Source organism: Polypterus senegalus, chromosome 6 (assembly GCF_016835505.1).
Source record: "Polypterus senegalus isolate Bchr_013 chromosome 6, ASM1683550v1, whole genome shotgun sequence".
In the NCBI taxonomy this organism is placed as follows: domain Eukaryota; kingdom Metazoa; phylum Chordata; class Cladistia; order Polypteriformes; family Polypteridae; genus Polypterus; species Polypterus senegalus.
In genome coordinates this window covers 120,535,742-120,558,969 of record NC_053159.1, presented here as the reverse complement: position 1 = coordinate 120,558,969, position 23,228 = coordinate 120,535,742, and the positions used below count along the sequence as shown (strand labels likewise).

Below are 23,228 nucleotides of genomic sequence, written 5' to 3'. Positions count from 1 at the left end.
CCTGACAAATCTCTTGTACTTTAGCAATGTTGTTTGGCAATGAAAGACTAAGTATTGCATACAATTGTTAGCAACATGTCTACTGAACTATAGGTGAAGTTTATTGGTAACTTGAGAGAAGTGCCTACAGTCTACAGCCTGGGGGAAAATGAAACCTGCTGATGTGTTTTGATTTTATTGAATTTTTCTACATTTATTTTTGTTTCCTTTTAATGTTAGTTTTCCCTCCATAGCTGGAAATACCTGATATTGTGGAAATAAATTAATGCCAGAAAAGTGTTTCAAAATAATTTTTCCTTATTCTCTTTTTCAGTCTCTATTTCTGTCTCTCTCTCTCTCTCCCAAAATAGGTAGATGCCGTGTGCTGTACTCTGATGACTATCAAGTACTGAGCTGTTTCTTGCTGTGTTCTATGCAGATGCATAGGGTCCCTGAAACCACTAGGGGGCTCCAAAGCTGCAAGTCCAGCCTCAGTATATTTTGGGAATATTTAAATTACCTGTCTGTTTGTAGCAAGCTAAACCCCATCATGTATTTAATGAAGCACTTATATGCTTAAAATTTAAATGTAAGATAAATACAAAACTAAGCTACAAATTATAGGGAATCTTTGATTGTGTATGAAGGGTAATCAATTCAAAATCAATGATTATCATTGACGGATATTGATCAACAGGTATGATGGGATGTCTCACTGAGAGCTGGACATCACATCAGAAGGGAAATAACGGTAACCAAAGCCACACCGATACCTAAGATGGCATCAAAAAAGGCTTATCCTGCTGGTGCTGAAGAAAAGTAAAAATGAAGACACTTAAAGAAAAAAATATGCACAGAATGAAGGTAAAGCATTTGTTAACACAACTGCTTAGCAGGTGCAGAAGTAAGAACTGCTGACTCATAATCAAAAGGATCCTGGTTCTATTCCGGGACCATCCTAGATATACCATTTTGAATAGTGAGCTGCTCTTATTGTTACTATTGTAACAACCCGGCAGCAAGCGCTGGCGGAGTGACGCCTCATGGGTAATTTATGTAAATAGTTTGTGGGGAATTTATGGGTAATTTATAAAAAGCTTATTGTATGTCGAAATTTACGTATTGTCATTTGTGTTGTAAATAATGGTGTGTTTGTATTTAATTGGTTGGGTGGGTTTGGGTCATCGCCGTCCAGGGGTTATTTATTTTGTAAAAAGTACCAATTTATTGAAATGTGTCTTCGTGCGTGACCTTGGCAATGGCGAGCAATAATGTTGAGCTTTTGTTTCTGACTATCTTCTGTAATAAAAAGATACAACAGGACAGAGCTGTTTTATTGCTAAGATTTTATCTAAGCAAACTACCGAGACACTCGGAGTCGTGCGGTGTATGGGGCACGAGTGTTCTCTTTCTTAAAGAGCTGGGTGCAGTTGCGTGCATGACGCTGGCAAGCCGCTAGCCGACAGCTTCGGAGAGGTGCACGGCAGAGTTCGGCTCGAAATCTTAAAAGACTCCTCCACGGGTCGCTACATTGGTGTCAGAAGTGGGAGACCAGGCTGTTTAGAAGACGCCGTCATGGAACAGAGTCTTGAAGAAATAGAGCGTGCCATCTCGGAAAATAGCGTTATGTTGGAGCGCCTGATCAGCAGAACTGCACGGAGAAAAAGGACAAACTGGCCTGAGGGTGCCAGTATTCCCCGGACAGTGTTGCGATCTTCTAGGCACGGCCGGAATGAACCTGTAGCTGCCGCAACGACACCCCAAATCACCAGTCGGCCGGTCCTCCCCACACGGTCACCCGCTAAGCTGCCACGATACAGCGGGTTGACGCCCCTGGAGCCATACCTTGCACAAGTGGATCTGGCTGCTCTTCACAATGGTTGGAGCTGCGAGGAAGCTGCAACACACTTGGCCCTTGCCTTGGAGGGTCCCGCACTTCAGGTACTCATCGACCTGCCGCCTGAGGAGTGTCGTGATCTTCAGGCCCTCACCGATGCTCTCACCCGTCGCTTTGGACAGAGAACCTCAGCGGAACACAGCAGGGAGGAGCTGACAAACCGACATCGGCGTGAAGGTGAGAGTGTGGGAGCATTTGCAGCTGACATCAGGGTCTATGTACGGAAAGGTTACCCTACTTTCTCGACAGCAGCAAGGGAAGAACTCAGTCTTCATGCTTTCCTGCGGGCCTTGCACCAGAGCGTCTTCGTCAGCATGTCTGTCTGTCGTCGCCCAGACATTTGAGCGAGGCACTACGGGAGGCTGAACGGGCTGAAGAGGTACTACAGTTTGGGTCTCCGGCACGTCAATCATCACGCCCAAGCCGCTACGAGAGCAGTTGAGCGAGTGTGTAGAAAGGGACCAGCCTGAGGGGTGTGGGGGCCAGTCGGTCCCAGCCATCATCAATTCCCCGACAGAGACAAAGATCGGACCGCTGTTTCCGATGCGGAGAACCAGGGCATTTTGCCAGGGACTGCCCTGCTCCAAGTCCCCTGCCTCGTACAACATCACCTTCGGAAACGACTTGAGTGAGGCCGTGAGGGACCCTCGCTCCAATTTTCAGCATCCCTCCGCAATGACTGCCCTAAAGTGGGGCTGTGGGTTTTCAGGTGGACTATACCTAGACTGCATTATAGACGGACGGCCATGCAGTGCCTTAGTGGACACGGGGTCCACTATTTGTCTATTACAGAGAGGAGTGTTGCCCAAACAGCTGGTCCTCTTCCAAAAGACTGGACTCCTTCTAACATCGAACTGCGCACGCGTTACGGGTGAACGGACAAAAATGCCCGGAAAGAAACTATTGACTGTAGTAGTAGGGACGAGCCAGACCAGCCACGAATTCTGGCTCACGGACATTAAAGACAAATGCATAATTGGGTTAGACTTGCTGGCCCACTGGGGAGCATGTGTTGATGTGTCCAGGGCCATCCTCTGCGTAGGTAATGAGACTGTGTCGCTCCAATCGGGCTGGAATCATCCTGGAAGGGCTGTTAGCTTGGATTTGCCTGGACACCACGGCTCACCGGCTCCCGACCGTTGTTCGGAAGATGCAGGGACTGAAGAGGACCCCAGGAGAGTATTGCAGCTCAGACCAGTGCTCCCCAACGGTTTTCCTCACACGACCACCCATCCACTGAGACGGTTGCTGCTGTGGAGGAATTGGGCCATCGAAGTGGTGAACAGCTGAGCACGCCACAGCAGGAGCAACTCCAGAAAGTATTGAACGACTTTGTGGACATTTTGCGGCTCGAGAAGAGGACTGCACCAGAACCTCGTTAGTCAAACACCACATTGACACTGGCCACGCCGCCCCATTCGGTTGCGCCCCACAGATTGCCTCTTGCAAAACGCCAAGCTGCCAAGAATTGATTCGAGATGGTAACCAACGACATCATTGAGCCTTGGACAGTCCTGGGCGCACCCATGGTCATGGTGCGGAAGAAAACGGGGTTGGCGCCTTGTGTGGACTTTCGTAAATTAAATGCAGTCACTCGAAAAGACTCTTACCCATTGCCTCGCATCGATGATGCATTGGACTATGTGGCTGGATCCCGTTGGTTCAGCACTTTGGACTTGCGCAGTGGATATTGGCAGGTAGAACTGGCAGCAGAGGACCGACCCAAAACTGCATTCACCATCGGACAAGGGCTGTGGCAGTTTAAGGTAATGCCGTTTGGACTTTGTAATGCGCCGGCCACGTTTGAAAGACTAATGGAGCGGGTCCTAAAAGACATTCCCCGAACCCGTTGTGTGGTCTATTTAGATGACCTGCTGATTCATGCCAGAGACTTTGACCAGGCGGTGCACAATTTAAGGGAGGTCCTGACCGCCATTCGTAGCGCCGGGTTGCGGTTAAACCCTGAGAAATGCAATCTTCTCGCCCGACAGACTCAGTTTCTAGGGCACGTAATCAGCGAGAGTGGGGTGGCTACAGACCCGCGAAGGTGACTGCCGTGAGCAACTGGCCCCACCAGCCAATATCACTGAACTGCGGAGCTTTTGGGTTTAGCCTCCTACTACGAAGATTCGTAAAAACTTTGCGACCATTGCCAGCCCTTTGCACCGACTAACGAGTAAGGGCCAACAGTTTGGGTGGACGGAGGACTGCACAGCCGCCTTCCAACAGTTAAAGGCTGCCCGCGTCAGCCGCCTGTCCTGGCGTACCCTGACCCCAACCAACCTTTTGTGGTGGACACTGACGCTAGCAATGTGGGGATTGGGGCCGTGCTCTCACAGAAGGGGGAGGCTGGAGAAAGAGTGATAGCTTATTACAGCTGCAGCCTCAGTCGACGGAGAGGAATTACTGTGTCACTCGGCGGGAACTGTTGGCAGTGATCCTAGCGGCACGGCACTTTCGGCCCTACCTATTGGGCACTAGGTTCACACTGCGGACTGACCATGCTAGCCTCACCTGGATGTTGAATTTCAGGCAACCAGAGGGCCAGGTGGCAAGGTGGATGGAGATTCTACAAGAATATGACTTTGAGATACAGCACCGACCGGGACGGCAGCATGCCAACGCTGATGCCCTCTCCAGGCGTCCATGCCTCAGCAATGAATGTCGATATTGCCGCCGACAGGAAGAAAGGGGGCTGGGGCCATCGTCAGCATCCGCGAGGATAGATGACACTGTTGGAGTAGGGGAGCCGTACACTATTGACCAATTGAGGCAGTTACAGGCGAACGATCAAGCACTAGAAAAGGTAAAGGGCTGGTTGGAGACACAAGAACGTCCCGACTGGCAAACCGTGTCGTCACAGGGGCCTGAACTCAAAATACTCCACTCTCAGTTGGGCAACTTGGAGTTGCACGATGGCGTAATCTACAGGCGGTGGCAGCACCGGGGAGGAATTGACCGCTACAACTACTGGTTCCCCAGGCTTTGCGCCGAGGTCCTCCGATGGGTCCACGGAGCGGCTGGATCCGGACATTACGGGAACGCTAAGACAGTGCGTCGACTACGGCAGCGGTTTTATTGGCCCGGGTGTCGGCAAGACGCAGAGCTACACGTCCACTGCTGTGACGTCTGCACTGCACAAAAAGGACCTGGTCAACGTTCTCACGCGCCATTGCAACAATACCTGGTCGGGCACCCATGGAGAGAATTGGCGTGGACATACTGGGTCCTTTTCCTGTAACGGAAGCCGGAAATCGCTACGCTTTGGTAGCAATGGACTACTTTACCAAATGGCCAGAGGCGTATGCAGTTCGGATCAGAGTGCCCCACAGCTGCCCAAAACTCGTGGATGAAATGTTCACTCGATTTGGAGTTCGGACGAGCTCCACAGCGATCAGGGCGGAACTTTGAGAGCCGTTTGTTCAGGAGGTGTGTCAGCGACTGGGGTGAAAAGACCGGACCACCCCTTCACCCACAAAGTGATGGATTGGTCGGCGATTTAATCGCACCCTGGCCACTCAACTGGCAATTCTGACCAGTCAACACCAGCGGGACTGGGACCAACATTTGCCTTTGGTCCTAGGGGCATATCGGACAGCAGTGCAGGAGTCGAGCCAATGCACGCCAGCGGGGCTGATGTTTGAAAGGGAACGCGACGCCGGTGGAATTAGTGTTTGGCTCACCCCTGAGCCTGAGATTATTGGTGGGCCCGAAATGGATTATTTTAGACGGCTAAAAGAGCGGCTGGACACCGTTCATCGACTGGCCAGGGAGGCCCTGGAGGGAGCTGGAGCGCCAAAACGGGCTTATGACTCACGGGCTCATGGCCCGACGCTGAAGCCAGGGACAAAGTGTGGGTATTTTGCCCGCAACGGAAACGGGATTGTCCCCAAAACTAGCCCACCATTGGCAAGGACCGGAGAAATATTGGACAAAATATCGGAGGTAGTTTTCCGAGTCCGAATGCCTGGACGAGGCAGACGGGTGGTGCTGCACAAGGACCGTTTAGCACCATACCACCCACTGGCCCCAGAACAACAACAACTCGAAAATACAAGCGGTTCTCCAACCTCCACCCCCGGCACCGAGTCAGACATTGACAGGACTGAGCCCGACACAAGTGATGGCACATCCGGCAGGACAAAGCGTATCCGTCGCCGGCCAGGACATTTACGTGATTTTATCTGTGATGAGTAGGGTTGTGGGGACACTAACCCTCTTAGGAGGGGGCTGTGTAACAACCCGGCAGCAAGCGCTGGCGGAGCGACGCCTCATGGGTAATTTATGTAAATAGTTTGTGGGGAATTTATGGGTAATTTATAAAAAGCTTATTGTATGTCGAAATTTACGTATTGTCATTTGTGTTGTAAATAATGGTGTGTTTGTATTTAATTGGTTGGGTTATTGGGTCATCGCCGTCCAGGGGTTATTTATTTTGTAAAAAGTACCAATTTATTGAAATGTGTCTTCGTGCGTGACCTTGGCAATGGCCGGCAATAATGTTGAGCTTTTGTTTCTGACTATCTTCTGTAATAAAAAGATACAACAGGACAGAGCTGTTTTATTGCTAAGATTTTATCTAAGCAAACTACCGAGACACTCGGAGTCGTGCGGTGTATGGGGCACGAGTGTTCTCTTTCTTAAAGAGCTGGGTGCAGTTGCGTGCATGACGCTGGCAAGCCGCTAGCCGACAGCTTCGGAGAGGTGCACGGCAGAGTTCGGCTCGAAATCTTAAAAGACTCCTCCACGGGTCGCTACACTATTATAGTAGAATAAAAACGTACATTTGATTTGAGTCTGTAACAGCAGGTGTAAATTTATGATACTTGTGAAGGTTAGCATTATTTTTTTAATTCAGTTTTAATATCTCAGTCACGTTCACGCTTCCCCAGATCTGACACTGCTGTTTTCAAATAAAGATGTGCTTTAATAGAAGTGAATTCAGATGAGGATGAGGGTTCTACATCAGAGAAAGAGAACAGAAGCTCTTCCTGCAAGAAACGTCCACTCAAACATAAGAACATAAAGCTGCAAAATAAAGCTGAAAAATGGCACTGTTTGGATGCAACAACAGGTTGGCATTGTCCTGCCAATGAATCTGCCACATGCATGTACTTCAATGAAACAGCAGGGCCTACAGAGCTCGCCAAGGTATCGTGCAAAGTTCCATTTACAATTATGTTTTTTGATTGTCTTTATATTAAAAACATTTATATGTTACATAACTCCACATTGAATGCTGTTTACCTTTATGTATTTACTTATCTTCCTACAGCGTAAAGTCAAAATAGACTGCAGAGCTTCCTGTGTTTGATTGACATAGGCATGCTGACAAAGTACATGTGCAATGCCACTCCTTATTTAGGAAAAGATCAGTTATAGAAAGTGTAACGTCAGCTTCCACCTGCATCTATAGACTTCAAAAAACAAGATAATGGTGAGTTATGCAACCAGTGTGACAAGCTCAGCAGCACCTTAAGTATTAGAGATGAATATGACATTGATGCAAAAGAGCTTGCTCTGAAAATTATCCATTTGCCAACACTCCTGCATTCTGATGACATGAATGCACTTGACCATCTCGCTTTCATCCACAAAAAATACCTAAAGGAACTGTATCTCAATCCGTGGATTGTTCTGCGAATCACCTGCACACTTCTTGTGACTGTGCCCTCAGCAGAGGGTGGCTTCTCAAAGCAGAAACTCATCAAGATTTACCTGAGGTCATTCACTGGTCTTGCAATAATCAGCATTAATCATGAGATTGGCAAGCAACTGTCATTAACGACTTTGCTTCTAAATAATATACTGTAAATATAAAAAAATACTTTTTAAAAACCATGCTTATATTAAGTTCCAAAAATATACTAAAAAGTAAAAAATAAATCTCTCATACATCAACGTTCAAAAACGCTTTTATCCAAAAACGCTTTTATTTTACGAGTGATGTATGAGGGACTTATTTTTTACTTTTTAGTATACTTTTGAACTTACTATAAGTGTGTTTTTTAAAAAGTATTATATATATATATGCTATTTTCAACTTTTTAGTTTTGGGTTTGTTTTAGTATAATTTTGTAATCAGTATTTTAACACTTCCTGTAATATTTCTATCCGTTACTAGCGCCATCTATTGTTGAAATCTTTAACTTCATATGAAAATTTCATTTCTTAATTAACATGGATTAATTGATCAATTAGTGAAACTGATTATTGATTCATGTATTGTCATCGGAAGTGAGTAAGTGTGCAAAATTTCAAGTCATTTGGACAATAGGAAGTGGGTTAAATATCGATTACAAGATTTGTACCAGACAACAAACAGGTGAAGTTGAAATAAGAGTGGTAAAAAGGCCAGAAAGCAGAGGTTTTGAGGATAATAACGACTGTGATCATAGTTACAGGTGGTTCCTATCAAACTACAACACAAGTGTTACTCTTCTTGTGGTTTTGTGTTTATTACTTGCACTTTAATAAAATAGATGCTTGTTTATTGTATTTTTATAGTAGATAAAATGCTATTTGGTTTTCTTCTCGGTCGTTTGCAGGATGCTGGTTAAATTTTTATTCTCAGCAATTGTTCAATTTATTTTCTGTTCTTCTGGACAATGGCCTATTTTATTTTATATTGTTTTAGGTGGAAGGGGAGATAAATTTTATGTTATTATGTTTCATGTTGAAAAACGTTTTCTAAATTTAAAATAAACATTTTTGAGGAAAATACTGCTTCTGCTGAATTTATGGATATACAGGAAGCTTGATGTTTACCTTTTATTGCCATTTTCTGTACATTTAAATTGTTCGGGTTAACTTGAGATCATTAATTTGAATTTTAGATTTAAAAATCTAGACTGTTTTTTTTTTTCTTCTTAAAGTGTAATAGATTGATGCATCGCCACAGATCATCATAAAAGGGTTGAACTCCCCGCGTTCAACAAAATAGGGGATCCCAAACAGATTCTTGCATAGGGCCACCAAAAAGCTAGAAATGGCCCTGATCAAGTATAACTTTAAGCTTTGACTTTATATTTATATTCATATAGTTCCTTGCATAACATTTAGGACAAAGGCACATTTTTCCTTGATTTACCCCTCTGATCCACAGTTTATAATCAAACAATTCAGATGCGATTAAGTTGCACTTTGCTCTCAATTAAGGGTATTTGCATACACCATGTAGAAATGACAGCACTTTTTATGCATACCTTCCTATTTCATGGCAATGTTTGGGCATAACAATGGCTGGTATATTAAAGTATATTTAGTACTTTGTTGCATATCCCTTGCATGCAATGAATGCTTGAAGTCTGCAATTCATAGGCCCTCTTCCTTGGAACCCCTTCTAGACTTGACTCCAGCCTTGTTTCTATTACTGAAGTTTGACATCTCCTAACATATCACAGTGTAAAATGTATTTTAAAGGATGATTGTTTCGTCATGCTTCCTCGATTTTAATCCATTTTAAAAACATTATATCCTAGATTGTTAATGCAAAGTCTTAAAGATCTTATGTAGGACATACTTTAAATTCTTAATGGATATTAAAATTGCTTACAGAGCTTAATAGGATTTTGTAAATCTGTCCATTCCCGTAAGAGACTATTCTAAATGCTATTAAAATACCCCGACACATGCTAGGCAATAAGCTAATGTAACTCGAACATCCAGTCTGATCATTTAGTTCTGTTTTGCAGCGGGGAGGGAGCTCGTGCCTTGCAGGGACTGCACTAAATGTTTAAGCCGAAATGGATCCATCCATGACTTTTCGGAAGCTGATTTCTAATGAATGTTCGCCGGGGTCTGAAACTCAAATGATCAGTACGAATACCGTTGGATTCATTTAAAAGAATTTCTAACCGAACTGTGTTGGGTTAATAAAACCCAACAAAAAATAAAAGTACCTTGGCCTCACCCACCCTGTGTTCGGGAGCAACGCGTCGTTCCCTCTGTTTCTTTACAAGATTCCATTTTTTGCCTTCCTCCCGACCTTAGAGCTTCCTAGGAAAGGATTCGTTGAGAAATCCATTCCGCTTTTTTCAGTCCGCCAACCATCACTTACTCTCGGGCGGAGGAGACTGTCTCTAGCCGATGTATTTATTAATCGGTGCGACCCCCTGATTGGCAATTTACAGACCTCCGGGTTCAAGTCTGTTTTGGAACAAGGATCCTGGCTGAGTGACGCGCCGCCTAGCTCACTTGCGCACAATCCCGACCGCGGAGATGAGACAACCGGCAGACGAGTAGCTCTTCGAGATACGATGCTAGGGGATCTTATATGGAGACGTGAGCATTGTGGGGTGAATGTTATAGGTATTAAGACGAAAACAGTAATGATGTGAATGGTGGGAAATGTCAGTCCAAGGAGCCGAGTACGGCGATCTTTTTTCTTCAGAAGCTCGCTGTCCTTCCTCATCATATGTCCGTTTTGCCCTGGATCTTTTGGAGACACGGATCGTGGGAACTTCTGAGCGACAGGCACCTGAACAAGGAATCTGACCGTTAAACTGGATATGAGGACTCCATGTTCACGTTACAATGGGCAGACCGCTCTGATCGCTGTATCTTGGGAAAATGTTCCCGTAGCGCCATAGCCAAGAAACCGTTACGTACTGAAGTGCGCATTAAGCAACGCGATCTGCAAGACAGGAGCTTCATTTAACAAAAATGCCGGCCGCAGCTGGAGGTTCATAGAAGGACCATAAGAAACTCCAATGTTTACATCGTTTAGTAGAAATAAACTAAAACCATTTTGTAATTTCATTATGTAAAGTGCCATTCGGTACGCTGAACTTGAGGACCAATTTCTTTAATTCCAGCTAGTCAGCACTAGTATAAAAACACAAGACAGTTAATAATTGGCGTAGAAATTATTTTGTGTCAGGTATATACAATATTAACTGATGAGTGCAATGCACATTCAGTTTAAAAATCAGCGGTCAGATGTAGCATGTAAAGTTATCTGCTAGTCTAAAGTGGCGCGGCGACCGAGTGCCGATGGTGCGAGTGGTTCACGCCTTCTGCAAGGCACCTCAGCATTTATAGAGCAACGACCTGCCGACGGCACAATTAAAGGTTCACAGGGATTCATTAAGATGGTTATGTTTAAGCAGACATGGATTAATCAAAAGTTAATACATCATAAACAAAAATGTAACAATTTCGATTAATGACGTCATCACCAAAGTTAACAAAAAAACCCTGCCTCCTTCGGGTAGATCCTACTAAGACTACATTTTGAATGTGCATCCCAATCTTTGTTACGCAGTTATTGGCATATTTTATGTTAGTCGACGGTCATCTTAGATGCTGGACTAATCACTGATTTAATTGATTTCATATTTCTCACAGTCTGAGATGCTGAATTCTTGAATGCCTCCCGTGCAGAGGAGGGAACATGTTAGGAAGCCACGCTCACCTGCGGACCGGTTCAACTAATCTGTGAGAGACTCTCAGTAAACGCGAAACACGCAGTTGACAGCACAAGCTCCTCAGGCTTGAGACACAATTTGATGGCTTTTATTCCAAGAAGATGGAGAAGTTTGCTTCTGCTGAATCTGATGGTCGCGACGGGGTTTATGATTTTCTGGACCAAGTGCAAGTCAAGGACAGTCAAAGGCATTGAACAAGAGATTTCGGTGCAGCCCCGGAAAGAAGTCCACTCGAACCTGACACTTCAGGGACCCGGGGCTCTTCAGGACACCGTGCTTAAGAGGCTTTCCTTCCTGGAAGAAGTGGTCTACCGGCAACTCAACGGTAAGTTATCAGTCGTTGGAGGTATGTGAAGGGCAGAGAGGGTGATGGAGATGACCCTGTTTTGTCACTGGGAGTGTTGTGCCATTTTACATGCCGGGGGTCTTAAGGGATATCTTGAGAGCAGTTTACAAATTGAGAAGTATCCCATCCACTCTGTTTCCCATAACCTGTTATGAATTAAAAGTTAGGGCGTGTGGGTTCTACTTTATTCTTACTTATACAGATAATGATTGAATTACTATAATTTGTAACACTGGTATTCAGTATTTGCTGTTTTCAAAGATTTGGTTTTGTAAGCAGAGGAGTAAAAAACAGCACACTAGAAATTAGAGAAGAAAGTAGGAGATGCTTCAAACTGACCTGGGATAGCCTGGCCATGTGAGCAGCTTGTTAGAAAACACCTTTCCAGAGTAATCTTTTGCATGGGAATTTGATCTTTCTATTTAAGTAAATTACTTAGTATGATTTAGAAGTCCGAACCCGGCTGTAATACTAAAAGGCCTGTTGAAGACTGATAAAATTATTTACAAATAAGTACATTTTACTGTACACCTGATTCATCCAGATGTGGGGGCAATGATTTCAAGTCACACTCAAAGATGGTCATTTTAGATTCTCCAGCTAAGGTGCATGGTACAGTTGTTAAGAGTTTGAACTTCAAACTCTGAGGTTGTGGGTTCAAGATTAGCAGTATGGCTTAATGGCTAAGGATTTGGACTTCAGACCTTGAGGCTGTAGGTTCAAATTGCACTGCTGAAACTGTGTGACCACGAGCAAGTCACTTCACCTTGCTGCGCTACAATTAGAAAAACAAAACACCTATTGTTTCTCAAATGTTGCAAGTCACCTTGGATAAAGGCGTTGGCCAAATAATTAATAATAACAAATTAATTGTCTTTGTAATGTGGGTGAGGAACACTCACCTTGGCAACTTATGATTTACAGTAACTCAAAGGGATGCACCTTATTCCAATAAAGCAAAATATGACATTTTACAGCATTCTGTCATTGTTCTAGGTGTCAGTCAACATTAATATTTTCACAATATTTTCCACTGCAATTTACATTGCCATATTTTTGTTTTGGGGATTATAAAATAATTTTTAAACGATCCTTCCATTATTTCTAATATCTGTCAAGTGTTAGTCAACTGAAATGTTTGTTCAGGCAGCCTCGCCCAGAAGCTCTTTTAATGTAAGATGAAAACTGTATTATGCCATGGGCCAATTTGTGAAAAGAACTCTTTTGTTATTTTCTCCACAATCCTGAGTTGGGTTTTGTGAGTTTAAAAATGAATGTGTGAACTGCTTGAAAAACAACTGTATTGACACCAAGCTTCTCAACTCACACACATACTTCTGTTCACCTTTTAATTGTGATTTCTGGTCAGACATAGCAGTATTGAGTGACCCATTTCTCTTTACAAGTGAATTTTAAGAAAAAGTTAAAATATATTACATCACAATACAAAGGAAAAAAGGTATCAACATCTTCAATATTTCAAAGAAAACATTACAAGTGACAGTGTCAGTTAAAGACAGAATATTATGACAGTGACATCCAGAAACAATGATGATAATATGCACTAACATTTATGCTTGAAGCTACCTGTTTTTTCAAATGATTGAACATTTGTGTTTTTAAAAACATTGTTACAGTATATCATCCCTTAATATCATTTTATCACACTGTTTTTATATCAGATCTTTATAGAACAGATCTGGGTCCAGGTCACTTGCACTTATTTAGCATTTCAATCTTGTCTGTCCTTACCCATGAAACATGTGTGATTTGCTTTGAATTCAGGCTGGTACTTTTATAAGGTGAACAAGGTTAGACATAAAATGTGTGAACCTGGTACTTAGTGCTTGTATATTTCAATTAAGTGTTCAGTCTGCAGCCAAAGTTTGTAAAATAATTCATCATTTTGAAGAAACAGATTGACAGTCAAGTTCTTGGCAGTTACCAGATCATGAACATCATGTAGGTGGGGGAACACATTATAGACCCTTTGATGGTAGCCCCCAATCAACATTGAAGGGAATGATGGGCAGCTTTGGATAATTGCGCGTTCATGAACGCACCTCAAACCCCACTAGGTTGCCACACAGAAATAGCCGTATATGGACAATGCTAATCATCCTCAGACATATGCAGTCAGGATTTTGCAGATCTTTATTGGCTGTTAGTGCAGCGTCTCACATGACGCATCAAGACACTGCCACCTGTATTTATGGTGCGCTTTGCACGGCTTTGATGTGCGGGATCAGGGAAAGGTATAAGTCAGTAGTGTCTGAGAGGGTGTCCACTATCTTCTGATTGCTGTTACAATTAATAGTACCGGTCATAGGATAAGCTGCATTTTCAGCCAATTACTTTAACAACAAGCCAGCCACCTAGTACAGTGCTGTCATGTCTGCCAAAGCTACTTTGCCTCAAAATAAATGAATCACAGGTTGAGACAAGCCATTAACCCACAATGTTTGTCAGTCTCATTTTGGCTTTGCCGATGACTTCTGTGTCAATGGAATGTGATGGCACACAGTTAACAAAAGCACCATCATTCTTGCTTGGTGCCCTTGTAGCTATGAGTGCTGTATAATACACCTTATTATGTTAGGAAACCAGCCATCATCATGGGCTCTTTGTGTGAGTATGCAAGTTTTATAAATCTGCCCCCAAGGGAGTTTCAAGGCCTGATATTCAGCAGCTCAGAGAGTCCATATGCTGTCAGACATATTAGTGAAAATTGTCACGTCATTCACATGGAGAAGGGTAATTAAATTTTAGAGAGATGTTGTTTAGGATATTCTGCTTCAGTAACAGATAAACATATATTTCATAAAATCGTTTAGTGATATATGTTATCATTGTCCTGATTTTGCTGGAGCTCTGTGCCCAGGTTTACTTGCATTTATTGTTGTTTATTTGTTTTCCTAGTTTTTCTGAATTGCTTTATTCATTTTATTAAATTAATTATATGAATTGAGTATGTCTGGCTTGGTGGCGAAGTGGTAGCGCTGCTGCCTTTACAACAAAGACACCAGAGTTTAAGCCCTGGGTGCTCAATTCATGGAGTTTGTATTTTCTGTCAACGTGGGTGTCCTGCCGAAGACATGCTGGTTAACTGGATTGACATTGTTTTATTGACCGTTGATGTGTTTGTTCACCCTGTGATGGACTGGCACCCTGTCCAGGGATTGTTCCTGATAGATAGATAGATGGATGGATGGATACTTTATTAATCCCAAGGGGAAATTCACATACTCCAGCAACAGCATACTGATAAAGAACAATATTAAATTAAAGAGTGATAACAATGAAGGTATAATAGACAGGCAATAATTTTGTATAATATTAACATTTACCCCCCGGGTGGAACTGAAGTTTCGCATAGTGTGGGGGAGGAACGATCTCCTCAGTCTGTCAGTGGAGCAGCACAGTGACAGCAGTCTGTGGCTGAAGCTGCTTCTCTGTCTGGAGATGATACTGTTCAGTGGATTCAGTGGATTTTCAATTATTGACAGGAGCCTGCTCAGCCCCCGTCACTCTGATGCTTGCTAGGATAGTCTCCCGCAACCTTGCTCTGGATAAGTAGGTTTAGAAAATTGATGGATGTATTAATTACTTTATTTTATTATTTGTGTTTTTTTCAATACAATCCTTACTGCTCATCATTTTGTGATTTTACTTTTGCATCTTAAATGTTTTATTTTTATAAGTTTTATTTTACTCAGTACCCTTACCTGTTCATTTTGGGCCCAAGTTAGTGGGACCTTCCATTGATGTGGGCATGCTGAACTGCCACCTGAGCCCACACTTAAGTGTTTGGTAGCCCAAGACTTCTTCCTTTTTGTCTGTGGCATCCATTTTCTCTCTTCCTAAAAAAAACTGAAGTTATGCTTGATTTTGTTTGTTCTTTAATTTTTCCTTTAGTATTTCCTTACCGCTTCTTTTCTTTGCTTAGCCGATAGGAATTGCTGAGCCTTTGTACCTTTTCTTAACTTGTTCTTATTATTGTATTGTTTCTTGGCAATTTTGTATTGCTGGTCCTTTAAGTATTTTAGGGCCCAGTATTTTTTATATCTTGGCTTTTTGTGTTCCTTGGCCTTTGTCTGAATTGTATTCTGGCCCATTTTGAACTGTCTTTAATTAACTGCTTGCTATGGTGACAATACTAAAAGCCTAATAGGTATTGGAAGGAATGGACAAAGGCCAGCAGATAAAGTCAAGAGCGAAGCTACAGTAACTACTCCTAAATCATTTTTGTTGTTACTGGGAGTAATGAACGTTGCAAAAGGATGCGAGGCCTACAAATGCTTCACAGAAGGCCTCCATTGCAGGGTCTCCTTGGGACAACCCACAAAAAACAAGGAGCATGGGTACATTTAAAAAGATAGTACACAATAACGAGCATAACATAAAATACATAAAAATAAAACACATCATTATTCCAAAAAAACAGGAACAACAATCACATCTGTACACATACGCTAATACATAACAATTTTCTGCATGGGCTTTAATCCAACAGAGGAATGCTTAAGTAGGCTGGATGCCATCATTTTACACATGACATCATACCCATGGGGGTACCCATAAAGGTAAAATACAAATATTTTGAAATAAAAAACAACTAGACTCAAAAAAAACAAATATATAAAGTAAAAAAGTAAAATTGGAATATACATGTTTCAAAACCCCATGAATATTGACTAATGTTTCAAAAAATTGAAAGTGGTTAAAAATTAACAAAACACACAATTATGACACTATAATTATAACAAGTAAATAGTCTGCTAAACCAGTTAAGTTACCTTGAAATTTTTGGGTCTGACTCTTCTCCTTTTACTTCATAACAATAATTAGTAATGATCATGGATTGTACAAAAAAGAATTTTCTGACTTTTTTACTGCTGATTGATCATGGTTGGTACTGGGGCTTATTGAAAACTAGCAAAATACCCACGCTTTGCAGCGGAGAAGTTGTGTGGTAAAGAAGTTATGAAAAAGAAAAGGAAACATTTTAAAAATAACGTAACATGATTGTCAATGTAATTGTTTTGTGACTGTTATGAGTGTTGCTGTCATCAAGGATTTGATTATCATTATTTCTTTCAATCAGGTTCATATTTGGAGGATGTGTTGTGTTCAAGTTACATTCCGTGTTTGTCAACTGTTGTAAAGATAACAGGTTTCATTCATCGAAGTGATAACTACCGAAATCAGTGTTCGTGAATCTAAGATGTTTAACAGGCATTCCCGGTATTAAGTTGTGGATTTGCCTGCGAATATTTAGCGGCAGCGTTTGTATAAAGTTGTGGATTTTTCTGCAAGTATTTGGTAGCAGCGTCACAAAGTTGTTTTCGTTCAGCTGCATCAGAAAATGTAGCACAACGTCTGACACTCCTCCTTTTTACTGTTTTCTCATAGCTTGGATTGCTGCTGTCATAATCGGTTTGAGTTTCATTGTTTGTTTCAATTACATTAGTATTTGCAGGGCTTGTGTTGAAGTGACATTCGGCATCTGTGAAGTGCTGTAATTATACAACCGGTTAAATTGATAACTTCACATCCAGCTTTTGAGAGTTTAAACATTCATAAACATCAAAGTGTCCACTACTCAGATCGTCACATGTGAATCTAAGTTTAAGAGGCATTGGCGATTCTCCAAAGGTGTAAAATATTTGGCCATGTCAGTACAGTTGAAAACGACAACCGAACAATTCAGCGGCAGCCATCAACTCACATGTAGAAGCATAGGTGAAGGGCTTAAGCATTTCACTCTTATAGTGCTCCTGTGTAGTATAATTATTTCCTGTACCATCTTCAGTCCACACCTTGAACCTGTCCCAGTCATTCAAAACATAAGACACAATGTTCCTCTGGATATCAAGATTGAGCCTGATATGTCAGTGCAATATGTAACACAGAGAATGGAAAAGGCAGGTGCCATCTCCGGGCATGGAAACCACTCGGTAAGTGACAGTTCTTTGATCGTTGGTGATCACCTCGAAAGACATCTCACCACCCAAATCGCTACTCGTGAATCTAAGATGTTTACCAGGCATTCCTGGTATTAACTTGTAGATTTGCCTACGAATATGTAGCGGCAGCGTGTCTATGAACTTGTGGAATTGCCTGCGAGTATTTAGCGACAGCGTCTCTATGAACTTGTGGATTATCCATCCATCCATTTTCTAACCCGCTGAATCTGAATACAGGGTCACGGGGGTCTGCTGGAGCCAATCCCAGCCAACACAGGGCACAAGGCAGGAACCAATCCTGGGCAGGGTGCCAACCCACCGCAGACTTGTGGATTAGCCCATGAGTATTTAGCGGTAGCGTCTTTATAAAGTTGTGGATTTGCTTGCGAGTATTTAGCGACAGCGTGTCTATTAACTTGTATTTGGCGGCAGCGTCAGGAAGTTGTTTCCGTCTAGCTGCATCAGAAAATGTAGCATGACGTCTGAAACGCCTCCTTTTTACTGTTTTCTCACAGCTTGGATTGCTGCTGACGGACGGCCTTATATGGGCAGGCAGTCAATTATGTGGGAGGTGTGGGTTTGAGGGATGCAATATAGGCAGGCAGCCAACTACGTGGGAGGCGTGGTGATGGAGGATGCAACTCTGCCTCACACGGCGACCGAGCTGGAGGCTATGGACGTATATATGTACGTAAGTAGGATTCAGTTATGACCGTTACATATAGAATTTCAAAATGAAACCTGCTTAACTTTTGTAAGTAAGCTGTAAGGAATAAGCCTGCCAAATTTCAACCTTCTACCTACACGGGAAGTAGGAGAATTAGTGATGAGTGAGTGAGTCAGTCAGTCAGTCAGTGAGGGCTTTACCGTTTATTAGTATAGATTGTAAAATATTCTGTTTCCCCCAAAACAACTTCAGCCATACTTTCAGTTGCTCTTTAGCCAGAATTGGATGAGTAATTACTAATTACTTCTCTTAGATTGTATTAACATTACTAATTACTTAACATCTATGCTACTCTCTAAAACCCAATGCTAATATGTACAAATTGGAAAGGACAAGAATGGCACCCAAATATCTGTTCAGTATTTTAACATTACAATGAGTGTGAATTCAGCACTGTGTGATTTTAAGAACATGAACCAGCAAGAAGGGACCTCCTACTTCTTAAAGTTAATCTATACTAATAAAAGGCAAAGCCCTCACTGACTGACTCACTGACTCACTGATTCACTGACTGACTGACTCACTCACTGACTTATCACTAATTCTCCAAGTTCCCGTGTAGGTAGAAGGCTGAAATTTGGCAGGCTCATTCCTTACAGCTTACTTACAAAAGTTGGGCAGGTTTCATTTTGAAATTCTACACGTAATGGTCATAACTGGAACCTATTTTTTCGTCCATATACTATAATAGACTTCTCCTCGATGCCCGTGGGAGGCGGAGTTACGCCTCCCACGTAATTTAGTGCCTGCCCATATAAGGCCGTCCGTCAGCGGCAATCCAATTCACGGGTGAAGGACTGTGCTTATGCAGAGGAAGATGAGATGGTCAGGGTGGTGTTTGGCACAAACTCGGCGAAACTGCGAGAGAAACTTTTAAGTGCCGGGTCTTAGCTAACATTAAATACAGCCACGGACATCGCACGAGATGGCACCAGCACAGCTGGGAACCTTCGATGAATGTACACCGAGCGGCTCACGTGAAATGACGCAGTGCACAGACAAAAAGCAACAGTTCCAAAGAGTGCTAAACAAAAACCGAATTAAACAATTGAGAAGGCAGCAAAAAAATATGAAGCGTCTGACACATACAATCATATTCATAAGTGCAGCTACTGCGGAAACAAAGCACACGGTGGAAAAAGTCAATGTCCCGCTAAAGGAAGACAGTGTAAAAAACCCGTGCATGCAGTGTGTCGGGTCTCAGATAAAGAAGAAGACGAGCTGTTTATTGATGCAGTAAGAAACGAATCGATGAATGAAACCTGTTATCTTTACAACGATTGACAAACACGGAATGTAACTTGAACACATCCTACAAATACGAACTTGATTGAAAGAAATAATGATAATCAAATCCTTGATGACAGCAACACTCCTAACACTCACAAAACAATTACTGTATATTGACACTCATGTTACGTTATTTTTAAAATGTTCCATTTTCTTTTTCATAACTTCTTTAACACACTACTTCTCCGCTGCGAAGCGCGGGTATATATATATGTATATATATATATACCCCGATCTACTGTACATACACTCAAATAGACAAACCACACGCCGTGGCGCAATAGTAGAGGCTTCGCCTCTAGCGCCGACGTCCGAGGTTCGATTCCCGAGAGGGGATGCACTGAGTATGTATGTGCATTTCCCGATTCATTTTACCTTCGCATCCCCTTGGTTTGAGACATATGAAAAAATAACGCTGAACGCAGAAAGACAGATCACCAATTGAAGCTTTATGAATAATGGATACTTTATTCGCCATCAATGATTGTTTTGGTAAAGCCATACTCAGTGTATTCATTAGATGAACGGTAAAAAATTAAGAGCGAGGGGAGGGTGACTTATTGAGGCACACAGGCAAAACCACAATAGAACGCGGGCTCGATGTACTGTAGTGCGCGTCAACTCGATCTGAATTGCGCGATCACATTCGAAAAAATATATCTTTTCAAGTTCTATTTAGTCCATATGTGTCAAACTCAAGGCCCGGCGTGTAATTATATCCGGCCCGGCGAGATCATTTTATATACTGTATTATTGCCATTAATGGTCCGGGGATATGAAGCGCTGGTAACACAATAAACTACAGATCCCATAATGCAGCGCTTCAGCTGCCTTGCCGAACACTTACAGCATTAATCAAGTCTAGCTTATGATGCTGCAAGTTATTGTGAAGCTAGCCCACACGATGCTGAAGAGAAAAGTTGATTCTGAAAATAGAGCCTTTAAAAACCGATGGGAGGCTGAGTATATGTTTACTGACATTGCCGGTAAACCCGTGTGTCTCATTTGTGGAGCTAATGTGGCTGTAATTACAGAATTTAATCTAAGACGGCACTATGAGACAAAACATCATGATAACCTGAAAGACCTGAATGCAATGTAGAAGATACAGAAAGCAGAAGAGATAAAGAAGAATCTGACACTTCAGCAGACGTTTTACCCGTGCAAAATCACAAAGTGATTTCAAGTGAAGCTGCTTTTATTGGAGACACAAATGCACCAGTGCAACTTGCCCCACTTTCCCTGTTGCCAAGTAATGTTGAACCAAGTCGGCACAACGGTGTTCCCAAATACGCACTGATAAACTGAGCGCACTGCGCACTGAGTTCGCACGGCGCTTTGGTGACTTTGAAGAACAAAAAAAGAATTTTGAGTTGTTTCACAACCCATTTGCCGTCGATGTGGAAACTGCACCTGTGCAGATTCAGATGGAGGTGATTGAGCTGCAGTGTTATGGCATACTGAAGGCAAAGTACGATACTGCACGACCCGCACAGTTTATTCACTCCATTCCCGCAGCTCCGTCTACATGCGGCTCGAACCTTGTGCATGTTTGGTAGCACATATCTGTGTGAGAAGCTCTTCTCAGTCATGAAGACTAACAAAACAGCACACAGGAGTCGCTTCACTGATGAGCACCTACAGTCCATCCTGAGAATCTCCACAACACAGAACCTCACACCAAACAGAAACGAACTTGTTGCCAAAAAAAGATGCCACGCGTCCAGCTCTGATAAAATGACATAAGAGCAAAGACAACTGAATGATTTGATTTGTTATTGCTGAAAAGAACAAATTTTATTTATATTTCCAGGTTTTGTTATGCACCATGTTCATATTTGAATTTGTATAATTTTGACAGGATATATTTTTATGGAGAGCAAAATCTTTTGGGATATTTAAAATTTAAGTTTATTTTTTATATAAAATTACATAAGAGTAAAGAAATTTGAATGTTTGTTCTTTTAACGTTTACTTTATTTCTAACTTGTATAATTTAGACAGGATATATTTTTATGGAGAGCAAAATATTATAAGTTATTTAAGGTTTGAGTTGATTTATTCGAATAATATTCCTGTCTGTTTTATTCATATTTATGTTCAAAAAAGTTAAGTTTTAAAAGTTTTAAAGGTTTAAAAGTTTAGTTTTAGTGTGTTCAATAAATGTTTATCCTGTTCGGCCTGCAACCTAAAGTGTGTTTTGGATTTTGGCCCCTTGTGCAATTGAGTTTGACACCCCTGATTTAGTCAACACAAATATCTTTGGTTGGAATTTGGCAAATTTACTCTTTACATTTGTATGGTGAAGAAAAATTTATGCAATGATGCCTACATTTAACTTACATTCCTACCAAAGATATTTCTGTCGACTAAATAAAAATTCCTTCTATTTAAAATTTAAATAGAACTTGAACAGATACGATAGTTTATAATATCCACGCAGACTTGCACGTAAGAGCGGAGTCATCCGTTTTAACAAACACCATATTGCACTGATACGAAATAGCCCGCCCATTTAATTATTTAGGAATGGATAAATAAATTAAGATTTTGTACAAATAATGTTTTTCTTTATTCTTCCTTGATGGATTTTGGCACCCCCAGCAACAGTTGCTCGCACCCCAAAGAGTGTATGTATATATATTGTAAAAGATGAAGCAACAAACAGCATAAAGTTTTGGGGTTTTCCGGCCCCGTATATTGCGGACACTCCACAATGAAAAAACAGGTCAAAGATATAAACAAAAACAGTTCATATGCGCGACGCCATTCAGAAGCGTCGGTGGCCATTTTATAGGGGAGGAGCCGGAAGTGAAGGAATGCTGGGAAGGAACCGTGAGGGAGGATGGGACTGCTGACGTCAAGGAAGATGGCGGAGGAAGGGCGGAAGTGGACGTACTGCGGGAAGGTTACAATAGCAGAGCGTCTTTTTTCCTGGAAGACAAAGGAGAAAGGTTAGTACTCCGCCACTCCCTGCCGGCGAACATCTTTCGAAAGCGGTTTAAGGTCCGTCCGCGGCCTCCTACTCGCGCATGCGTGACAGGACCCTCCCCTTAGCCCAAGACCGTCAGGTCGGGTGGACCTAACCGAGAGGTCGTGGCTGCGAGAGAGGGCATCGGCGCTGACCACCTTGCGAAGCATCTGTTAAAGCGTTTGGTTAAAACGTTCTACCAGCCTGTCTGTTTGGGGGTGGTAGACAGACGTCTTCAGGTGCTTTATTCGCAGTAATTTGGCAACCTCCTTGAACGTATCTGAGGTAAAAGGAGTACCCTGGTCCATGAGGACTTCCTTGGGGATCCCCACTCTTGAAAATAGGTTGACTGACTCCCGTGCGATACTTTTTGTATTAGCGGAGCGCAGGAGAACCACCTCTGGGTATCGGGTTGCATAATCTACCATGACCAATATATACTTGTGGCCACGGTTTGAGGGTTCGAGGGGGCCTACCAGGTCTACCCCTATTCGGTCGAAAGGGATGTCTATTAGGGGAATCATGACGAGAGAAGCAAGGTCCCTCCTAGGAATCTGGCGAGTCTGGCACTCCGGACAGGATTGACAGAAACGCCAGACCTCCTCGTTGATCCTGGGCCAGTAA

At 42.6% G+C, this 23,228-nt stretch overlaps 1 protein-coding gene across 1 annotated transcript in view; it reads left to right on the top strand.

Annotated features, from left to right (window-relative positions):
• Window positions 1-9,564: 9,564 nt before the first annotated feature.
• galnt17 (polypeptide N-acetylgalactosaminyltransferase 17) overlaps window positions 9,565-23,228 on the top strand; it is a 163,144-nt gene continuing 149,480 nt past the window's right edge. Inside the window, exon 1 of the mRNA XM_039756995.1 lies at window positions 9,565-11,629. Coding sequence (XP_039612929.1) covers window positions 11,386-11,629 — 244 coding nt within the window. The 5' untranslated portion in view covers window positions 9,565-11,385. The remainder of the gene's footprint in view (window positions 11,630-23,228) is intronic.